The sequence below is a fragment of the Abramis brama genome, assembly GCF_963993115.1.
Source record: "Abramis brama genome assembly, chromosome: 11".
NCBI lineage: Eukaryota > Metazoa > Chordata > Actinopteri > Cypriniformes > Leuciscidae > Abramis > Abramis brama.
In genome coordinates, this window is record NC_139973.1 from 5869293 (window position 1) to 5892404 (window position 23112).

General features: G+C 36.8%; 1 protein-coding gene across 8 annotated transcripts in view; it reads left to right on the top strand.

The window, feature by feature from the left end:
* The window catches only part of raly (RALY heterogeneous nuclear ribonucleoprotein), an 86734-nt gene that overhangs the window by 20363 nt on the left and 43259 nt on the right, over positions 1-23112 (top strand). For 4 of the 8 annotated variants that reach the window (XR_014608231.1, XR_014608232.1, XM_084128895.1 and 1 more), the window contains exon 3: positions 10570-10601. The exons of the other annotated variants lie outside the window; for them this stretch is intronic. Coding sequence is in view for 2 of the 4 variants with exons in the window: in XM_084128895.1 (XP_083985021.1) it covers positions 10587-10601 (15 nt within the window). In the remaining 2 variants the exon portion in view is untranslated. The remainder of the gene's footprint in view (positions 1-10569; positions 10602-23112) is intronic. 8 annotated transcript variants of the gene reach the window in all.

A 23112-nucleotide genomic window follows, 5' to 3' on the forward strand; every position in this document is an offset into this window, starting at 1 on the left:
CCATTTTTTTACATTTATGTCAACAGGAAGCATTTTGTAGAAAGATGGAGACTTGTCTGAGAAATAAATACACTTATCATAACTGTGATGATTTCTGGATTCATAGGGGCTAGATTTATGAAGTCACAACGCTTCAGTGCTGTGTCACATCTGTAACGTTTTAAAGATTGTTTATATCATAATAATTATAAATGCAATTAACTAGAAATGTTCTATACACAGCCAAATTATGTTAATTCGTATTATGATCAACAACTCATCTTCCTCCTTTGCTGTGTGCAACCATAATAATGTGTTATGGACGTGACCGTTACAGACGCTTCGTATTAAATCATATGCATAGCCATAGCTATTGGCCCGGCGTGCATGTTTACCACGTTGATGATTACTGATATACTGTGAAGGCCTATTGCAGTGATCTGTTTCAGGCTTGGCATATCATAACATTTTAGAAATTCTGTCATGACAACTCTTGGGAGATTGGTATGGTAATAGACATTGGCATGGTAATGGATATGGCAACGTTGATGTATTTGGTCTTGGCGGATAGATCTGCTGCAGAGCTAGTATAGAGACTTGTTACTGCCAATACATTCACAGACATGCTGCTGTGAGCATGTAAGACATGCTGCCGCTGCTGCTATACATGATTTAACCCCCGTAGCAGATCTATACAGGTGGAGCTGGGGAAGGTGGAGGGTTTCTGCATACTGCTAACAGCAACAAACCGGCATTTGTTTGAATGTTGAGCTGCAGCTCACTGGACGCTAATATTCAGCAATAATATTGATCTGCCTGCATTGACACCATTATACAAGAACTGAACTGAGCTGGACGATGACGGTTTACTACAGAGCGCCTATATATATATTAATGAACTAAATTAACTTTTTTACAACAAAAATGAAACATCACTGAACTTACTTAAGCTGGACTGTGAAGCTATTTTCTTCTGGAAACAAACTTTTTTGCATTATTTTCCTGTTATCTCTGTAAAGCTGCTTTTAAACAATCTGTATTGTAAAAAGCGTTATATAAATAAATGTGACTTGACTTGACTTGATGCAAAAGCAATCAGCTGTGCTATGTAGATAATGATGTGGTCGCTACCAAATGAGTCAAAGACTTATCAGCCATGCGCCATCTAGAGTTTCATGCCAGAACTAGGTAATTAATTTATTCTAATAACATTTTAGAAATGACATTCTAATATCAGCGAGAACATCATGTGGATTTAGTCTACAGATCGCTACAATGTTATTGTTCTTGCCGTATTTGAATAGCACTCAAAAAAATTAAGCCTTTTTTGAAGATTTCCAAATTGCAATTGTATAGTAAAATTCCATCAAATTGAATTGAATAATCCTTACATATTATTTATATTATGAATTAAGAAAAAAAACCCAGATGATTTCAACTCTGATATGATAAACATTTAATGTATTCATAAATGAACTCTAGAGAGTAGCATTTTTATAAATATTTGTACGATATTATAGCCTATATTCAGCATATTTTTACTTGACCTGTTTTGTATCTTAGTAATTATTAAATGTATGTTTGAATAAAGGTCTCATTAAAACAAGTTTTTATGACAGCCACCATTTTAAATGATCTTGATCAACAACTAATGTTCAACACCAAATTGGAGCAGCAGTTAGATCATTTAAAAAACGTCAAATACAGTTTTTTGGTCACAACTGCATCTGTCTCTGATGTATGGAGTAGATTTATTTTAATGCGGGTCCCACACTGGTTACACTTAACAGCATGAGAGATGGCGTGAACGCATGCTATATAATCGCATGCTATAAATAATTCATAACCATTTGCAGTACAATTTCAGTTTTTAAGTCAATTAACTGAGGTCAAAGTTTGGTAGTTTAAATACCCACTAGGTTTCTTTTAAAGTTTTTAAAGCATTTTATATGTGTTTCCATAGTCTAATAAATTACGCTTTCAGAACTGTCACGTCCATAACAGTGAAATAAAATAGATATTTTATGTTCTGTGGAGAGCCAAACCTTCTGCATTCAGTGCATATTGTTGTTTCTGGTTTGTGCATTATAATTCACAGGAAGTCTACAAAATATGTTCTCTATTATTATTTTTTTTGTTCCATCCGTAATGCATGTGTATTTCCCTCATCTAAAATATAAAACACATTTATAGACTGATATGTTTTTGGTGGCTAGACTTCACTGTAAATATAAACTCATGGTTCAATATATTGGTAATGAATACGTTCTATGAGAATTTATATTTCAAGTTTTGACTGCAAATGTCTTGTCCATAACGCTGGAATTGCCCATATGCTGGTATGTGCGTGAGCAGTAGATCAAGTGAGAGAGAGAGACTTATTGTGCATGTGAGTGAAGAGTGTGATTGTGTCTGAGGAACTGGTCCAAGTCATGTAATCTTGCCCTGTGTGTATTTGTGAGTCTTTGTGAGTGTGTGTGTGTGTGTGTGTGTGTGTGCAGTACACAGTTGAAGAGGGCTTAACAGATTGCTTGCCCATTGAGGTCTGACCTTTACTGTCAGTAGAACACTATAAACCCCAGTGTTGTACCCTACAGTCAAGCGGAATACTAACTAGGCCAAGTCCAGCTGTGCTCGCTGTATCTCTTTGCCCAAGGTAGGGATGTGAAACTGAAGATTTCACAGCCATGTCAATGTAATGTGGAGATTTTGAGGGGCCTTTGAACTGCCCTGAAGGATAACCTTCTAGCAAAAATAAATCTAGTTTTCATCACTCAGCTGTGGAGGAGGATCAGCGTACTGAGACATGAAGTTTGGCCTGGAACTGATCACTAAGAAGCCTAAAACAATGGAAATAATGGACTGGATCAGCAAAACACAGTGTACTATACTAGTCAGCTATGAAGGGGATGACTAGTCAGATAGTGAGTTAGAAAGATTTTTTTTGTGTGTGGATGCATGCCTAAAATCATCCCCTTTAAATTCAAAATGTTTCGGTAACATATTTCACTTCTGTAATTTGACATACTTCTGTGTGTGTGTGTGTGTGTGTGTACAAATATTTATTATATGTATTTTTAAGTTATTAATATACTAAACTTTTGTCAATTTTTAATAAACTTACTTACTTTTATTAATAATTAATATATGAAAATATAGGCATTTACTTAAATATAAATGTATTTAAATAATAAATTAATTAAATAAATATATCTGTAACACTTTAAAGGACAACTCCGGTGAAAAATGAACCTAGGGGTAATTAACACATGGTTACCGAGTCGATCTTTCCCTGGGATGCGTTTTCATGAAAATCGAATGTAAAGAGTTTTATCTCTAAAAACAGTTTGGCTTATAACGCTAGTATATGGGGCACAGAGTAAGTAAAAGTAAATCGCTAGTTAATACCACTAACAAGGCTCAAAATAGCCTCACACTAACACGGTAGCATAATGAAGGTCCCTACATGCAAACCGAAGCATTGAGAACTTTGTAAGTGTACAGACAGTTTAATAAGAAGATACTTTATAAAGACAGTACATTACGCGTTTACAGACAGGATCCATCTTGGGGAACAGTCTCAACCAATCGAGTCACGAACGCCGTGCTAAGTGAGCTTGTTGATAGGAATTACGTTTGTGAAATCTAACGTAGCACGGCGTTTGTGACTCAACTAGTCGAGTCTGTTTTCCAGGATCCTGTCTGTAAACGCGTAATGTACTGTCTTTATAAACTATCTTCTTATTAAACTGTCTGTACACTAACAAAGTTCTCAATGCTTCGGTTTGCATGTAGGAACCTTCATTATGCTACTGTGTTAGTGTGAGGCTATTTTGAGCCTTGTTAGTGGTATTAACTAGCGATTTACTTTTACTTACTCTGTGCCCCATATACTAGCGTTATGAGCTAATCTGTTTTTAAAGATAAAACTCTTTACATTCGATTTTCATGAAAACGCATCCCAAGGAACGATCGACTCGGTAACCATGTGTTAATTACCCCTAGGTTCATTTTTCACTGGAGTTGTCCTTTAAAATAAGGGTGTTAACAGTTGTTAACTACATTAGTTAACATGAACTAACAATTAAAATACTTCTAAAGCAACTTAAGTTAAGTTCTTAGTTAATGTTATTTTTAAATTTACTAATACATTATTAAAATCAAAATTTGTATCTGTTAATATTACTTAAAGGTGCAGTGTGTGATTTTTTGCGGATTGCAACCATCAAAAGTTACAGTAGCCGACGGGAAAAGATGTCGTCGTCTGAGACAGCAGAGAGTAGCCAGTTAAGCAATGAGGTTTCTTTACAAAGACAAATTTAGAAATTAGGTTTACTTTATTATTCAATAAAACAATGTTATTGTTAATATTATTTTTACTTGTTCATCATTGTGTCAGTGTTTTATTCGTTGACTTTAGCTAGCTTCCCTGCACGAAGAACAACATAGTAACGAAACGCATTTGTCCGTTTAGGGCTATTGTAGAAACATGTCGGCGCTTTTCAATATAAGGGGACCTGCGAAAATGTATTGTGTATGTTAGTTAATGCATTAACTAATGTTAACTAATGGACTCTTATTGTAAAGTGTTACCAATATATCTCTAGTAAATGCATCTGATTGTTGACTAGTTGTTCAGGTATCCCACCAACTAGTTGGCTTTACAAGTATGTAATTTTCCACATGCTGAATAAAGATGCAATGAAAATAGTAAATATGTGCAACGAGAGGAGAAAATGACACCTTGCCCGCATCTTAACCACCTTGTGTTGTGAATAACAAGACATATTGTGTCATACATGAAGATGTTGGGAACAAACATACAGTTGTTATTTTCATGTCACTGTATTTTAGTGGTCCCAGCTATCTCTTGGCTGTGCTGACAAGTTCAGATTGCATCTGTCACACTCTAGGCTGTTTGAGGACCAAATATTTTCCCTATCTCAGAGCGGTACAACGTTAAAGTGGCGTTTAGAGTTCTGGCTGTCCTCCGTCTGCCCCTATATAGAAGCAGAGCCCAGTTTAGTTTAAGTCACAGCCTTTTAAAATCTGCCAGGCATCACGGTGTGTATGCACATTAAAGTATCTCACTGCTTAGACTACCGAGAAGGTGTGTGTGTGTGTGTGTGTGTGTGTGTGTGTGTGTGTGTGTGTGTGTGTGTGTGTGTGTGTGTGTACAATCCCTTAAATTAATTTGCTCAGCCAGTGGTCAGTGCCAGGTAGGATTCAAATGTTTTAATTCAGAGCTCAATTCTCTGTTAAACTGCCTTAAAACCTGGTTTTGCTTCAGGATTTTATATTGGACATCATACAAAAGTAAACAAAAAAAACCTTGAAATAAAAGCCACACATTTCCACTGGGTTTCATCATTGATTCCATCATTGATTCCACTTGCTATCTCAGCAAATTCTCACTGGTTTGCAATGCAAATGCTGAGACAACTGTGTGTACATCATCTAAACATCACCAAAGCAAGGTAAATATGTGATCGTAATGTGTACTCGCCGGTATTACAAAGTCTGTTTGTATTGTGCTGGGTATCAGTGCTCCACTGGAGTTCCCTTCATGCAAAGCCTTTAGTTTGTCTTTGCGAGGTTCAAAGACTTCCCGAAATTATGGATGTAAATGGAACAACACAAATGTGACATGAGAACCCCCCCACCCACCCAAACGCAAGTAGCACAGTGCAGCGTAGTTATTACTCAATAGTTCTATTAACTATTGAGTAATACTTCTGCAAAAATGTAATTTCTACATATGTATTCAAAGGCTCATCTCTTGGAACAGACAGAAGTTTAAACAAATCATTTTGCAGTCTTGGATATGTGGCCTTGCTTGCTCATTGTCCAACAGCATCCTTTCTCTTCTCGTGCTCTGTGTTTTCAACACTTTTCACAGTCACACACAGCTCCCACTCAAGACCTTGAGACTTCAGCTAATCAGATTCAGATTTTAGTTCATATACTATGTATGAAGATGATAGTGCTATGGCCTTATCATGGATATGTTGTCAAGGTTACATGTTTGAGAGATCGAAAACACTTGGCAGACACAAAACGTTTTTAGACAATACGGCACTGCACAGAGATGGCATGAATTGTATTTATAGAAGAACCACAATCGTTGTATCAAAAGCACTGGCAGTGCAAACACACTAAACTAAATTGATACATTTTTGTGAGATTTATTCTGTGAGTTGTTGAAAGACTTTAAAGGGGTCATATAATGTCATTTTTGTACAAGCTAATATGATTCTTTAGGGTCTAAATTAAAAGTTTGTAATATACTTTAATTAAAAATTATCATTAGTATTGTAAGAAAACACTCATTTTACCTGGTCAAAAACAGCTCTGTTTTCAGCACGCCGTTTCAGTGCATGTGTCTTTAAATGATAATGAGCTTTGCTCACCCCGCCCCTCTGTTCTGTGCGTTCACCGTTTGTAATAATAATACAAAAACCATAACGCGTTGTTCATTATAAACGTGGGATTATGAATTATATTGAGAACGTCGTACATAGAAAACATGCCATAATGTACCCTGAGTGTAAAAATAGCCACATTCATCGTGAAGCGTGCAAGCTATTTGCAAAGATTAATATAAAGATTAATATAAAGGTTAATAAAACGTTACACTCACTTGTTCTTCTGGAGGTGAAGCAGGAACACGAATAGTTGGTACTGATCCTTTTTTCAGGAGCAGCTTCTTAGCAAAAACGGCTTTATACTGACCCTCGTTTGTAAAGCAGTCTGGTGAAATGATTTGCGCAAACATGACAGCATTGACGTTGATCGTGGGGAATATTCCCTTCGAAAACAAACTCAGCCACTGCGTCTTCAGCTGTTCGGATTTAGAAACATCATCAATATGACTGCTGTGTTCGTTATTACACCCAAGAACAGAACACCACAATCGTTAGACGCCATTCTACTCAGCACTCCAGCTATCAACAATGAACGCGCGTCGGCGCGTGCTATGATTGACAGCTCGCTCACGAGGGCGCGAGGGCGGGTCTGTGTTTGAAACGCTGCTGTCAATCACCCATCGTGGGAGGGGCGTCGATATTGTGACGTCACAATATCGAACAGCTTGATTTGAGACAGGAGGAAACATATAAGAAGATTAAAAAAAAAACACTGGATGGATTTTTATCATTTTATGATGGTTGTGTACAGGCACTGCCAACACACATTTCAGTACAATCAACTTGTAAAAGTGCATGTACCATTATATGACCCCTTTAACTTTGATCAAATTAATGCATCCTTCCTGAATAAAAGTATTAATGTCTTTCAAAAAATCTTTCTGACCCCAAACTTTTGAACTGTAGTATGTGTATAAGATGGCGAAGGCTGATGGGTCCTAAACGCAAGCTGATGATATTTACAGCGTTAACTACTTGGTGCAAGCTGATTGGTTCATGTCACCTCTGCAGCCAATGAGCTTCTGCCAAGACCAAATACATTAACATTGTCAAATCCATTACCATGCTAAAAATCTTTAGAGAGTTGTCATGATAGAAACATATACACACACACACACACACACATACTGCAGTTCAAAAGTTATATATTAAGTATATATATATGAAGAGTTCAGATGCAAAAGCCTCTAAGTTCCATCTGAAATTTTCTTATAGAATGATCATTTTTATCAAGCTCGTATTTTTAAGTTCAGTAATTTCACTTAAATGACAATTAATAGGTCATTTTCATTGCCATTTGAGTTAAATTGCTGAATTTAAAAATACGAGCTTGATAAAAATCATCATTCTATAAGAAAATTTCAGATGGCACTCTTTATATATATATGCTGTCCCTTAATGAACCTCTATGGAGGTGATAATGAAAAGCTCAGTTCAGCAATGGTGGTTGCTTGATGTGGGGTATTTTTTTAATTTAATTTTTTAATCTGTCAAGCCCTAAAAGCTCTCCACCACACTTTTTAGTCTTGGGACAGGATGAAAATGGGTTGATGATCTTTTGGTTGCACACATACTATATCACACAGATGTCAAAGAATGGTGAACCCAGTCTCAACATGGTCAGAGGTCCCATTGTGGTCGCATGGTCGGAATTCGACAAGCCAGAAAGAGAGAGATATCAGGGTGTGGGTGTTAAATACTATTTGATCTCATATTTCATAATATTTGCTTTGCTTTATTGTGGTACTATCTTTTTTTTTTTTTTTTCAAATGTTTTTGAAGAGGCACTGCGTCTCTAGCCTCTTCAAAGAACCCGGCTCTGGTTGAGCAGCTCTGGTCTAGTGTCTGGATATGCTTGTTGTACCTGCTTTAAACAACAATGAAGAATTTCACAGCTGATCTGCAGTACAACTGGCCAAGACAGGAACAATATATTATTTCCTCCCTGCGTTATAGGCAGAACATTTACTGAATAACACAAGATAAAACATAGCTACGTTTGACAGCTGCTAAGGAATGACATTTTTTCATTTCATTTCTTTCCTTTCCTCTTTAAATTTTTCTCATGAAAACAAATTGGATAAGACCAGTAACATATTTTTTTCATACATGTTATTGTGCATGATTCACCAGTGCATGTTATTCTAAAGAAAAAATGCATATCATATATAGACAAATATAAACTCCTGACAGAACATCACGTTTTACCTGGAAATATGCAGAAGTGGAATGCCATTTTGTGTTGACTTTAATGTCCGTGTCCATCCACTTGTTCTTTGAAAGTCTGCAAATATTGTCAAAACAATATCCCCTCAATGTTTGCTTTGATGTCATTGTGCAGGTCCCTCTTTTCATATACTGTAGCAATCAAATAATTTCACCACGTTTATTTCTGTTTTCATCTTGGTTTGAGTTATCAGCCTCAAGCACATCACAGCAAAGGTTTTGTAGATGATCTCTTTCTTAGATGTTTTATACATATTCAAGTCAGTGAATCTAGCCCATATGTTGTCTTTTTTATCTCAGGTACTATAGATGCTCTGCAGTCAGCCTGGAAAAAAATATGAGAATCTACTCAACGTGCTTCAGAGAACCATAATTCAATATAGAGCCATCTCAGTTATGATGTTTGGTTCTGATTCAATTCTGGGACGCCGAATGTATAAATACATTTCCACAGGTTTCCCTTTAGATACAGTGTTAGCCTTTGAAATGTCTGAGGTGAGGACTAAAACAAGCATGAAAACAGACAAAAGCTCTGTTTTCGAAACCTAGTGTGTTGCCTCATTGCCTACTGCCTACATAATCAGTGTTTGCAATGGAATACGCTCTGCATGACAGACACGATTCAAAAGATTTCAGTGGAGTTTGGCATTCGCATGTTGGCACAATATTCAAACATAAAAGTAAATAGGACATACTAACAATTTCTACTGGTACTTTTTTTGTTTAATTAAGGTCAGCTTTTCTCTTCTCATCATGAATTTGGGGTACTTTAGCAAGGAAGTATTAAATTGATCAAAAGTGACAGTAAAGACATTTATAATGTTGCAGCAGCAGCTGCAGGTTAGAATGATTTCTGAAGGATCTGAAGGAGTAATGATGCTGAAAATTCAGCTTTGCATCATATGAATAAATTTGTTTTAAAATTCAAATATAAAATAGTTATTTTAAATTGTAATATTTCACATTCCTTGTTCCTTGGTGAGCATGAAAAGACTTCTTAGAGACCCCTAGCTTTTCAATGGTGAATATATTCTTAGAAGACAACAAAATTAAGATACTGTGTATACCTTATGCACGGGGGGAAAAAATTGTTTGTGAAGGCGCACTAGGTTTTGGAACAGAATGAGAGTGTAAGAAAGAAAAGAGGATGAAATGATGAGGATGACAAGTGCAAGGAACAAAGTATAATGGAAATTTAATGATATTTGGGGGTTTTTTTGCATTTTGTAATCCTTCAGAATTAAAATGCTGCTACTTCAGCAAAAAAAGACATCAGCAGTTATGTGAAAGTGAGTGCGCTCGTCTAATAAAGAGTTTCTTAAACAACTGTCAGAGCACCACATCTGTGATTGATTCTTCTGGAAATGTTGCTGCTATTTTTTTTAAAAGGCTGATTAATATAAAAAGTTTTTGTCAGAATTCTTTCTTGTCAGGTTATTTGTTGTCATAAGTATCTTGGCTTGTTATTTACAGTCATTCTGTTTGTATCGTACACTTCCGTTTACAGTTAACGTGATATTTCAGCATGGATTTAAAGATGTATATTTGCTATTGTTTGTAATGTGCAGCATTTTTCCTGTTATTCAAACTGTTTTGCAAAATGCGTTGTTCAGAATCTTATTTCTGATTGGATGAGCCACATTCAGTTTTGTTGTATATATAATGAGCCAAGTTGCTATTTTGCATGCCATTAATTAGGCTAGAACTGTATCTAGCTATTTTATTTATATAATTTGATTTATTTAAACCATATTACTCCCCCAAAAAATTTAAATTCTGTCATCATATACCCTTTTGTCGTTCAAAACCCAGTTTGCATTGCTTTCTTTTGTGTAACGCCAAAGAAGATATTTTGTAGAATGTGGAGCTCATTGACTTTCATTGTATGGACCAAAAAACAAAACACATTTCTCAAAATATCTTTTCTTATGTTCCACAGAAGAAAGTCATACAGATATGGAACGACATGAGGTGAGTAAATGATGAAAGATTTTTATGTGTGTGTGCTATTCCTTTAAATTAGGATTTACATTTACATATTGAATTCTGATAGATTTAATTATTTAAATTATAAACCAATCACTGTAACACGTTGTTTTAAGTGTCTAATTGTTGCTTTAATAGTGGCATCAGGGCCGTGGGTTTGCGGTTTGCTCACATTCTGATATTTTAAGGCTTATTTATAGGCGATTCAAGTTTGAATCCAGCTTTTGTCATTTCCTGACCCTGTTCCCATCTCTCTACAAATATAGGTAGTAGAAAGGTCAAGAAAACACTTATAGAATGAGAAAATTGGAAATGAAATTTTGAAATGCTAGCTTTCATACCATGATAAAAAAAAAATAATAATAATAATAACATAAGATGACCTTTTTTGCTGATGTACAAGCCAGTGAGAGTGAAGAATGACATTGTGGGTGGGGCTTTAATCCAGCTATTCTGATAGGGCATTCATGAGGTATCCATCAGTGGAGCGAATATATGAGGGCGATAAATCTGGTACTGGAAGGACGTGTGTGTTCTCGCCCTCCGAGTGGTTTGTATTGCCTGACTGTCGGCTTGATGGATGGTCTTCTGTTCCTGGCAGGTTCGCCAGGTCTCACGGCAGCAGCAATGTCAGCATGTAGCTGGCCAACAGCAGCGCCATAAACAAATTTGATTGACGGGTCAGACACGCCCTTTCTACCGGACCTGGACGCAGAAAGATTTCAGGGACGTAGACACTTGTTGAGAAGAGCCAGAGTAGACGAGGTCCACACGTTAACGTCACAAAACAACACTTCAACCCGCTATTATCTCTATTATTATCTGCAGTCTGTTGATGTGGAGTGTTTGTGGAGTTTGACAGAAGTCAGCGCGCCGTCACACGAACCCACTTCAAAAATACGTGCGGTGTGCATATTAATGGAAGCTATCGAGAGTGAGATCAGCAGCACCAAACCCACGTTGATGGAGAGCTCTTCCAGTTTTCATAAATATGCAAAGATTCCCATTACTTTGTTTGGATGGGGTTTTTAATTTTGGTGGGAGTAATTTATGTATTTAGGCTTGTGAAATGAACGGAGAACAATTGGCAAGTGTCTAAAACTCTGGGAGTGGGTGCAGCTCTCAGAGGAAAAGTGACTGTTTCAGACAGTTGGTGAAAGCAAGCAGATTGAAATGTAAATGAAAATCGATCAGCGATAGAGCCCTTAAATTGTGACAGACTATGGACTGTTTTAGGATATTTGGGATTGTTGTGTCTGCAATAATATGAATGCGTTCCCTTTATATTTATCATGCTAGTTGTTAGGACTGAGTGATACAGTATATTGAATATTCACAGTGAATATCGAGATGTCTTTATTTGGCCACTGTTTTCGTGTCATTTGACTTGTTGCCCAATGTTTCCGTTTTTATTTCTGATTATACTTTAATTCCACATTAGTCCAGATTCTATTTATTTGTGCCATCATTAAAAAGTAATATTTCTTTTTTTGTTAATTTATTGAAAAACGCTGAAAGACATGCATTATATATATATATACTGTATATATATATATATATATATATATATATATATATATATATATATATATATATGAATAAATACACATGGTTTACTGTACTGTGCCTTGATCAAATTAATTGGCTCGTTCTTTGAAGTACAACCCAGAACGATTAATTAAAGGTGTTTTATAATTTTATAATTTGAAAGAAATTAATAGTTTGATTGCAGATGACAACAACTCATTATCATTGCACTAGCACTAGCACTGTTCCCATCTAATTGCTTTGTGAACACAAGTCTTTGTGGCAGAGTAGGTTTGGCGTGTGATATCAGTGAGGAAACAGCACTTTCTGCCCTGCTAAACATTCTTTGCGGTTGTTTAGGTCTGGTTGTTTGACTCTTTATAAAGAGTTACACTGGTTTTCCCCCTGAGAGGACGGGCGGGGAGGGAGAGGAGAAGAATGGCTGCTTTGCAGATTGCTTTGAGGATAGATTGCCAGTTTCAAACTGCCATAGACACAATCAAAATCTCATTGCAGCAGAGGTGATTTTCTACATCCCCTACTTGTCGCATCAATGCATCTAATGAAATAACACATTAATCCCTAATGCACAAGGTCTTGGAACAAATGTCATATTCTTTACATTGTAATACCAATGACATTGAGGTCTTGTTGTTGTTTAATCTTTTAGGTCTTTTGCTTATTATCTTGTAGAGCTGCCTAAAATGAAAGGACTTTTCCCGCAAGATACATTACTTTTTTAATTGTTGGTCTGTGTACTCATGTGTCTTTCGCCATTGCATCACATCGTGTTGGGTAATCTTGAATTCTGTTTCATTTCATTCTGTTTCAATGTTTTAAAATGCACAAACATGTATTTCATGGATCAACGTATTTTGTCCTCTTAAAGTCACCGCTTAAATCACAGGGAAATTATTGGTTGATAAAGATATAAGCCTAAACCTAACCCTTTCTGTATCCCTAAAATCTGATTGGTCAATAAAAATGTTGTTCCTATTAGCCAGTCACAGAAAACTATACACTGAAGAAAAAAAAAAATTATTAAAGCAGTTTTCACTTAGAAATTAATTGCAAAGAAACTGAACTTAGCACATTGAGTTAAACATGAAATAGTATTTCCTTGTGTATCATACTCCTTTCATTTTTGTTTTTATTTACAGGTTAAAAAATAATTTTTACAGTGTAGATTTCAGACAGAGATATCTCTTTCTCTTGAAGTGTCTTTTCTTTGTCTGTGTCCATTTATCAAATTTCCACGTTTTTTTATTTCCCGCTCTCACCTCTGTTAAAAGCACTCTTGATTGTTGTGCCAATTAGCTTGGGATGGTAAGACCCCTCCAGCCTCTTGTAAATGATTGTTCGCAGTGCCAGAGCTCTCTGCAGGCCTAATTAATCCATTGCAATGCAGGTAGGAGTAAATTATCACAGGAGGACAGTATCTTCAGGGTTCGACACACTTCTGTGTTCTGTATGGCGGCGCGGTTGCGTCTGTGTTAAGGTTAGGGTCATTGAGGTTCCCCGCCTCTATTTCCAGAGACCTCAAAAGGTGGTTTGATCTCTACTAACAAGTAGCTAGAGACTGAAGAACCATTGATTCCAGGCATGATAAATTCAAGAGGCCAGTCTTTCTACTGACTGCTCTCTTGACTTCTCTACTCCCCTGAGAGACAATTGGCAGGTTAAATCAGACTCTTCAGTTTACATTTTCACCTGGATATGTCAACTTTTTTTTTTGGTAACTCCTGTTGTTTTGGAGTGGTGTAACCATTAGCTCATTTGATAGATTCTTCTTTGATAGTTTATCCTTTGATAGATTCTCTGGTTATTTTATAATGATACTACTTTATTTAGATTATTTTTCACATTGCTGTTATTTTTATTGTATAGCTCTTGGCAGATAGATGGATGGATGGATGGATGGATGGATGGATGGATTTTGTTACCATTGCTGTTATTTTATTGTACAACACTGAATGTCTGTTTTTTTTTTTTGCATGTGTATTAAAAATAGATTTGACTGGATAGATGGATGGATGGATGGATGGATGGATGGATGGATATACATGGTTGAATGGATTGATAGACAGCATATGAATGTTGCATGTAAATCTCAAAAGATTTTCCATAGTACAAAGGTTACCATCTTGATTTCATGACTGGTCCTAAGTTGAAGGACATGGAGAGGAGGAAAATGTAATTGGAGGGGGATGTTATTCACCGGATCTGGCCACATGCCAAACATCCTGGTCCTTCTGCATTAGCATTGACTGCCACTGTACAGTGAAGCAGGATCAGCGACTGGCTAATTAATACCACAGGGTGCTTCTCAGCCTCATATATCTGTTTGTAGAGCGAATGGTAAGTTAGTGCAGCCTTCGACATGTCTACCATCTCAGCCCACTCAGTCTTAGACAGATCTGAGATGACACTGCTAAAGAGGAATCATTTGGTACAAGGGACTAATAATGTTCATCCAGCCTGTACTTGTTTCTTTGTGCTGCAGTGTTGTGCCTGGTGTTTCAGTGTGACCATAATTCGATTTTTACATCTGAGTGGTGGAAAACTTGTCGCTGTGAGGTTAGGGTGTTAAAAAGTAAATGGCATGTTATCGTGCATTTGGCCAAAAAAGTACACTACCATTCAAAAGATTAGGGTCAGTAAGATTTTTGAAAGATATTATTGCTTTTATTTAGCAACAATGCATTAAACTGATCAAAAGTGACATTAAAGACATTAATAATGTTATAAAAGATTTCTATTTCAAATAAATGCTGTTCTTTTGAACTTTCTATTCATCAGAGAATCCTGAAATTTAACCCTCTGAGGTCTGAGCTGTTTTCTGGGCCCTGGAGGTGTTCTGACATGCTCTGACATTTCTGGTTATTTCTGTTACTTGTGACATTTTCATGGCTAAAGTCTAATTACACTGTATTCAGCACAAACTCTGCTACAATAATATATCAGCAGCATGTATGTAAAAGTTTGTAGTTTTGAGATAATGACATTTATGCGTGGTTTTTGAAAATACAAAAAAAAATTCTCACTGAAATAAGGCCATGAAACCCATACTGATTATTTCTTCACAAGACTTTTGAAAATTGTATGACGTAGCCTAGAATATTTGCTGCAAAACTATGTGAAAATCACCCTGACTGCTCATTCAGATAAGACAATATATTGATTTAAAAATTTTACGACGTGTTTTGTGTGAAAAAGCCTTATGCGAGAGCTCATTAATATGTAAGCTTTTCTCACCTGAGAAAGACAAAGACCCTCCCCTAACGGCCCTATTAGGAGCTATCAGGCCCCTATCATTCTGAGCAACCTTGCACAATACTGTAAATGAGGAGATTTAAAAAATAATGGCTTTTAAATTGTTTGGATTTATTTACAACACAACATAATCCAAAGATACACAACAAATGCCAAAAAAGCACTTCAAAGACAGAGACCTTTGTGCCATTCCTAAAAACATTGTACATACCTTTCATTTCCAAGATTTTCACTTTACCATGTTCACGTACTGAGACTCATGTGAATGTTGAAGTCCTCAGTGGCATCTGGGACCTGAAAAAAAAAAAAGTGAACATACTGATATCAAGAGAAAGGCCTGCACGATTTTGGAAATAAATATTAGATTTTTCTGGTTAAAATTGCTTTTTAAAATTCCTTTTTAAAATTCACAGAATACACACACACACACACACACGTTTCCAACGATATATAATATAATGAACACCAGGTTTGTTGTGCCTTGTAGGCATAAGGTATATGCGCAGTGCGGATAAAATAATAATAACAATAAATAACCTATAGCAGCCTATAAATCTTCCAAAAGAAGCTAGAGAAAAATATATTGATTATCATGTTACTTCAAATGTTTCCATCCGTTATGATGATATGAAATGAGATAATAATAAAAACATGAAGCCGTTTGGTGCGTTTTGCTTTCATCCAAAATATGATACATTCAAACGCGATCGCTTGCAAAATATGATACATTCAAACGCGATCGCTTGCAAAATATGATACATTCAAACGCGATCACTCTCAAATATAAAACATTATGGTTACCATAAACATATCTATGTTTGAGCAGATATCCACAAACACAGTAAACACGGGTCTAAATATTATAATATTCCCCATATATCTAGCAACAGTTCAGCTGCAACGTGACATTTATGCAACAATAACAAACTAGGCTATGTAAGAATTTCTTACCTTATCTTTCTTGTCTTCAAATCGCGTTCTTCTTCTTCTGAGGTAGCCTAAATCCAATGTAAGCTCAGGCACGTCTTTCAAACTCGACGAAAAGTGAAGTGAAGTGTTTTGTTGTTGAGGTAACGAGCGCGTTCGCGTTCCATGTGGAGATTTGCATGTGAATATCTTTTGCGCGAGTAGGCGTGGCCAAATTAACTGTAATGAGCAAGCGTTTGAGAAGCTGGACATCTTGTTGGTTTTATACAAATTACTTAAACAGAGAATATTTGTTTTCGTTTTGAATCCGATCATTTAAAAGTACACACTTAAATGTTTATAAAGGTATATGGCTCATAAATGTGTGACAAGTATTCGCTGAGTTTTGTTTCAGTTTATAGACGTGCTCAAGAAAAAAAAGTTCACCGCGACGGAGAGGCAGAAAGCACACCCTGTTTATTTTCTTTATTTTACAAAAGCACAATGTTTTGATTTGATTGTAAGTGGACACATACAAAAGGAGAAATATCACAGATTCTTTTTTTATATTTCTTTTTTCTGTATGACCATAAATGATGGAGTAATTTAAGTTTATAGTGCTACAATGTGGAGAAAATCCGGCAAAACGCGTCGGCGCGTTTGTCGACCTCAGAGGGTTAAAAAACAAAATATAAACATGGTTTCCTCAAAAATATTAAGCAGCACAACTGTTTTCAACATTGATAATAATAATAAATGTTTCTTGAGCAAAAAATCTGCACATTAGGGGGCAGTTGAGAGTTGGACTCGTAACCCGAAGCTTGTGGGTTCGAGTCTCAGTACCAGCAGGAAATATAAGTGGGGGGAGTGAATGAACAGCACTCTCTTCCGCTCTCATTACCCACAACTGAGGTGCCCTTGAGCAAGACACATAACCCCCATTCGCTCCCCGGCAACATAGCAAAAAAACCTGCTCCGGGTTTGTGTGTGTGTATGTGTGTGTGTGTTCAGTACTCACTGCTGTGTGTGCACTTGGATGGGTGAATTGCAGAGCACAAATATGTATGGGATTCCATACTTGGCTACATGTCATGTCACTTTTTTATTTTTAGAATGATTTTTGAAGGATCATGTGACACTGAAGACTGTAATGATCCAAGATGAGATTTGATGCTGCAAATTCAGCTTTGCATCACATGAATGCATTATATTTTAAAATATATTAAACATAGATCACAACTGTAATGTTATTTCACAATATTACTGTTTTTACTGTATTTTTGATCAAGCACAGCACTGGAGAACATGAGACTTCTTTCCAAAACATTTTAAAAAAATCTTACAAGCTGTAAACTTTTGAATGGTAGCGTACATGATGTTATATAAGGGAGAAGTGTTCCATTGTATTAAGTAATGTTACGTATTTGAAAAAATGTTATGGTGCAAATTTAAAAATAAGCTAATTTGTCGAACAGTACTCTGATTATATAGCACACTATTCAGTATGCATTACCGTTTTACTACTTTAACAAATGTATTTACAGTAAAAAATGTCCACCGCCTTCCTGTATTCAGAATCATCACCCGTGTCAGTACAGCGAACTGTTGGGAATTCATCAAAAAAAATTCTACAGGTTGCGTACTGGAAATCTATAACATAAAGCATGAACAGAGCAGTTCCCTGGGATGCCCTATTGTTCCTCAACATCTCCTGCCAGCAATACAGACTGCCGGCTGTCAGCCTTTGATTTGGAAATACTGTAGCTATTGCCCAGCACACTTGATACAGAAAACCACTGTAAATTATTTATTCATGAATGGCATTATTTCTTGCTTTAAGGAAAAAATAATGTTGACCATGCGGTTGGTCAATATTTCTCCTTTCTGTAGTTGCATACTAGGAAAATGATTGCCTTACTTGACATTAAGTAACACAATACTTTTGCATTGTGCTCCATTGTATGTTTGATCACATACTGTGGTATAAAGCAAGGTGGCCTAATGTTTTAGTAAAGTTGAAAAATGAATTGAATATGGTGACAAACTGTTCATTGTTAATTATTAAATGTGTTTGGATTCATTTACATACCGTTGAGGCCAAGAAGTCACTAGGGAAGGCGATGGTTACACAGTTTGATAGTTTAACACTTCAAACAGCTCATTAAGATTCTGCAAAGAATCATAGGCGTACATAAAGATGTGATACGAATAAGGGACTTATGTCCCTCCAAGGACCAAAAATGTGGTTCATATTCAAACATGCTTTGAATATAAATATTCAAAATTGTTATCAAGTTAAATAGTAAGGTAATGGTTAACTCTAAGTGGATGGAAAATGCGAGTTTCAGTTCAACAAATGTGTGATTTTAACCCATTTTCTTGTCACAATCATACAATACATTTGCATAATCCAAACACTAGTTCCACTTCAGAGATGAATTTAACTGATTTGTTTTGTCACCGGATCCCTGCCCGTGCATAATTATCAGAATGTCTCAGACGTCGCTGCCCTTTCAATGTCATCACACATCGCTGTGGCTTCATCTGACTCTGATATGCTGTGATTAAGATAATTAATCTGAAATAAGGATCTTCATCTGGATTTGGCAAGAAGTAATTATAGCGATGATTTGCAAGCTATCGGAATGACCGCGGCATTATGGCCGTATGGCACAGAAACCAAATCAACGCAGTGTTGCAATCAGACACGCTTCAGTTGAACCATTTCTATTGCTCCCCCTCTCTAAACAATCGCCGCAGCTTTTGCTCTGTGTATTATGAATACCCTGTTATTTCATATTGCGGGTGGATCAGCATTCGACCGAGTTCAAACAGAGAGAAAGATAATTGAGTGGATAATCATTCATATGGTTTTGCGCTCAAATTTAGCCATGAACTTTTGAAGCAAGGATTTTGATACTACAAGGCAAGCCACTGGCTCTGAATTAAAGGCTTTGACATTTATTGTGGGCAAATGTGAAGCAATTTAAAATCATAGCTAAACAATATGGATTTCCTTTTGAGATTAACCAAGGTCACTGTATTGACACAGGGGTCAATAAATAGTTCATTGAGCCCTCGGATGATTGCTCTAATTGATTACTGCTGATGCTGTAAGTGTTAATATGCTGACTAATGCTGAGCCTCGAGGGTTGGTGTAATTATTTCAATATTGTTTTTTTGTTTTTTTACTCTATAAAAGAACATCTGTATTCAATGTGCGTCAAAAAGAAAATGCAGATGTCCTATTTTTCTTCATTCTGGTCTGTTTATGATCATCTAAATTGTCTGAGGCAAAACAGGTTCTTTAAATTAGTATTGAATTAATAGAGTCTGTACTCGAAGAACCACCATCTGCAGTGCGACCAAACAATACGCTGATGACCATAAACCATAGAAGAAGGAAAAGACTTTTACATGTAACCATATAACATACCAAATACTAAAAATATAATTCAGAGAGTCTGGGGAGGTGATATATACACACAAATTGTCACTTTTTGTAATTGCTATATTAACCCATCCATTAAAATATTGCTGCTATGAGACATGACACCCACAATTTTGTACATCATTTATATAAATATAAATTAAAGTCCATAAATTAAATGTAATATAAAGTCCCTAAAATGTAAATCAGGTATATAAGGGTTAATGAATTGTCTAATGATCTGTTAAGAATTACACACTCACCGGTCACTTTATTAGGTACACCTATTCAACTGCTCGTGAACGCAAATATTTAATCACCTAATCACATTGCAGCAACTCAACATGGTCAAGGCAATCTGCTGAAGTTCAAACTGAGCATCAGAATGGGGAAGAAAGATGATTTAAGTGACTTTGAACGTGGCATGGTTGTTGGTGCCAGGTGGGCTGGTCTGAGCATTTCAGAAACTGCTGATCTGCTTGGATTTTCATGCACAATCATCTCTAGGGTTTACAGAAAATGGTCCAAAAAAGAGAAAATATTCAGTGAGTGGCAGTTCTGTGGGTAGAAATTACTTGTTGATGCCAGAGGTCAGAATGGCCAGACTGGTTCGAGCTGAAAGGCAACAGTAACTCAAATATCTACAAGATTATCTCTGAACGCACAATACGTCAAACCTTGAAGCAGAAGAGCTACAGCAGCAGAAGACACTGGGTGCCACTCCTGTCAGCTAAGAACAGCAAACTGAGGCTACAATTCACACAGGCTCACCAAAATTGGACAATAGAAGATTGGAAATACGTTGCCTAGTCTGATGAGTCTCGATTTCTGCTGCGACATTCAGATGGTAGAGTCAGAATTTGGCGTAAACAACATTAAAGCATGGATTCATCATCGATTCAGGCCGCTGGTGGTGATTGAATGGTGAGGGGGATTTTTTCTTGGCACCTTAGTACCAACTGAGCATTGTTTAAACGCCACAGTCTACCTGAGTATTATTGCTGACCATGTCCATCCCTGTATAGCCGCTTTCTGACCGGAGGAACCTTTTCACAGTTCCTAGAACTATTGGCTAAAGTACCCGTATGTTCCTGCGGTGCGAACACGCCGACTAGGAACTAGGAACTCCATTTGGAGGTACTAATTTAGCTCCTACTTCAGAGTAGGGTCTAAACCAGCACTATAGGAACTACCCGTGACATTAGTGTACGCTGATGACTGAACGTACGCAAAACACCAGCACCTGCCATTTTTAAAACAGCTATATGTAAACACACAGATTATAGCCTATATATTTACTCCAGAAACTAGATACAAACATGGAAAACAGTGATAGATGGGCCTCTAAACCTTTATGCTGAAGAGAAAATCCAACGCAACTTTGAGGGGACCAAGTCAAACATGATTATGTATTTCTGCTCAGCTAGCAACACTGGACATCAACCACACGGCATAGGCTAATAACTTTTTTTCATATACTGTCTACTTTCTATAACAATTCTATCTAATAACATGTTAAACAGTACTGTTAGACAGATCGCTAACTAATGAACACAGAGAATGCGAGCATTGTTTGCTCTGGCGTTTTCAGCGCCGTCAAAAAAAAAAGGTCTGTCGCTCCGTCAAAATAAAAGTCGCCGTTCTTGCGTCACTCCTTTACCCCTCCTACCAGTTCCTATGGTCACTTGGCCAGTGCGAACGCAAACAGCAAAACCGAGTTTGGGGGAGAGTAGTTCATAGAACTGTTTAGAAGTGGACAGTTCCTATAACTAAGTTCCTGTAACTACTTGGTCGGAAAGCGGCTTATGACTACAGTGTCCCCATCTTCTGATGGCCACTTCCAGCAGGATACTGTGCCATGTCACAAAGATCATATCATCTCAAACTGGTTTCACTAGTTCACTATACTCAAATGGCCTCCAGTCACCAGATCTCAATCCAATAGAGCAGCTTTGGGATGTGGTGGATCGGGAGATTCATATCTTGGATGTGCATGCACAAATCTGCAGAAATTACGGGATGCTATCATGTCAGTATGGACCAAAATCTCAGGAATGTTTCCAGCATCTTGTTGAAACTATGCCACGAAAAATTAAGGCAGTTCTGAAGGCAAAAGGGGGTCCAACCCGGTACTAGCAAGGTGTACCTAATAAAGTGGCCGGTGAGTGTATAATGTATAAGGTCCATGCGTCATAAAGGTTAAAACTCCTTTATTAGACAAATCTGATCAATTAATTTGTATGACTAAAATACAATGACTGGCTGCCATTTTCATTTTTTTGACACCCAAACTACTGCAACTACAAGATATTCAGATGTCACTTTGTTTGGTGACAAACCAAAAAACAGATTTATTTTCTTTCTTTATCATTTCTGTATTCATCAGCTCTTTATCAAATGTAATACATCTCGCCACTATTAGTGCTGAACTATTTTGCAATTAACACTTTTCAAAAAGGGGTCAAAATTGTACTAGCTATTCTACTTCTATGAATACTCAACTCCAACTTGATTCAAAAAGCCTTTTGTAGTTAGAAATGCACTTTTCCAGAAGCCCATATGACTATAACGTCATCACAATTCTTTGCCATGCTCCTTTCCTCAGCTTTTTTTACATTCTTATTGTGGCTGTATATGTTTCAAATCACAGTTCTTTGTTAATGTAGGTTAGTCTCTTTTCATTGTTCTGAGGCTCAGGAGCGCAGAGACAGAGCAAACATTTCTTTGTACCTCTCCTCTTCTTCCTTTCTCATACCTTATGTCTCTCGCACTCTCTGTCTCCTCCCTGCTCCCTCTTCCTCCTTCTCCCAGAGCAGTGTCTTTTAAGTATCTTGCTGTCTTCTCTCCTCTCCTCTCTTCGGGTCACAGACATCAGAGAGAAGTGCACAGAATGCCTCTTTATTCTGACAACAGCCCGAGAGAGTATCAGACTGCGGAAAACGGCAGCAGCGGTGGCTCAGGAGAGGCAAGGCGAGCAAAAGACGTTTATTGTGCGCAAAAAAATAGGATACAGTTTAATTTAACGGTCCATTAACTATCTATTAATTTAATAAATATGCAAGTGTGTGATTAACTGAAGAGATGGTATTGTGACGCCAATGATTGAGATCTGAATTTCATTTTGTATGCACGTCTGTGATCTTGAAATGGCTGTGACGGGTCTGAGCAAGGTGATGTGACAGGTGTCAATCAAAAAGACTAAAGTACACTTAAAGTTGTCAATGCAATCAGTAAATGTTGTCATGACGTATAGTTTTCTGTTTAAAAAAACAACAATTACATCTAAAAATGAGCGCCCATAATTTTAGATTGCGACAACCACACACAAGTGCACTCTGAAAACCATTGGATTGAAAATAA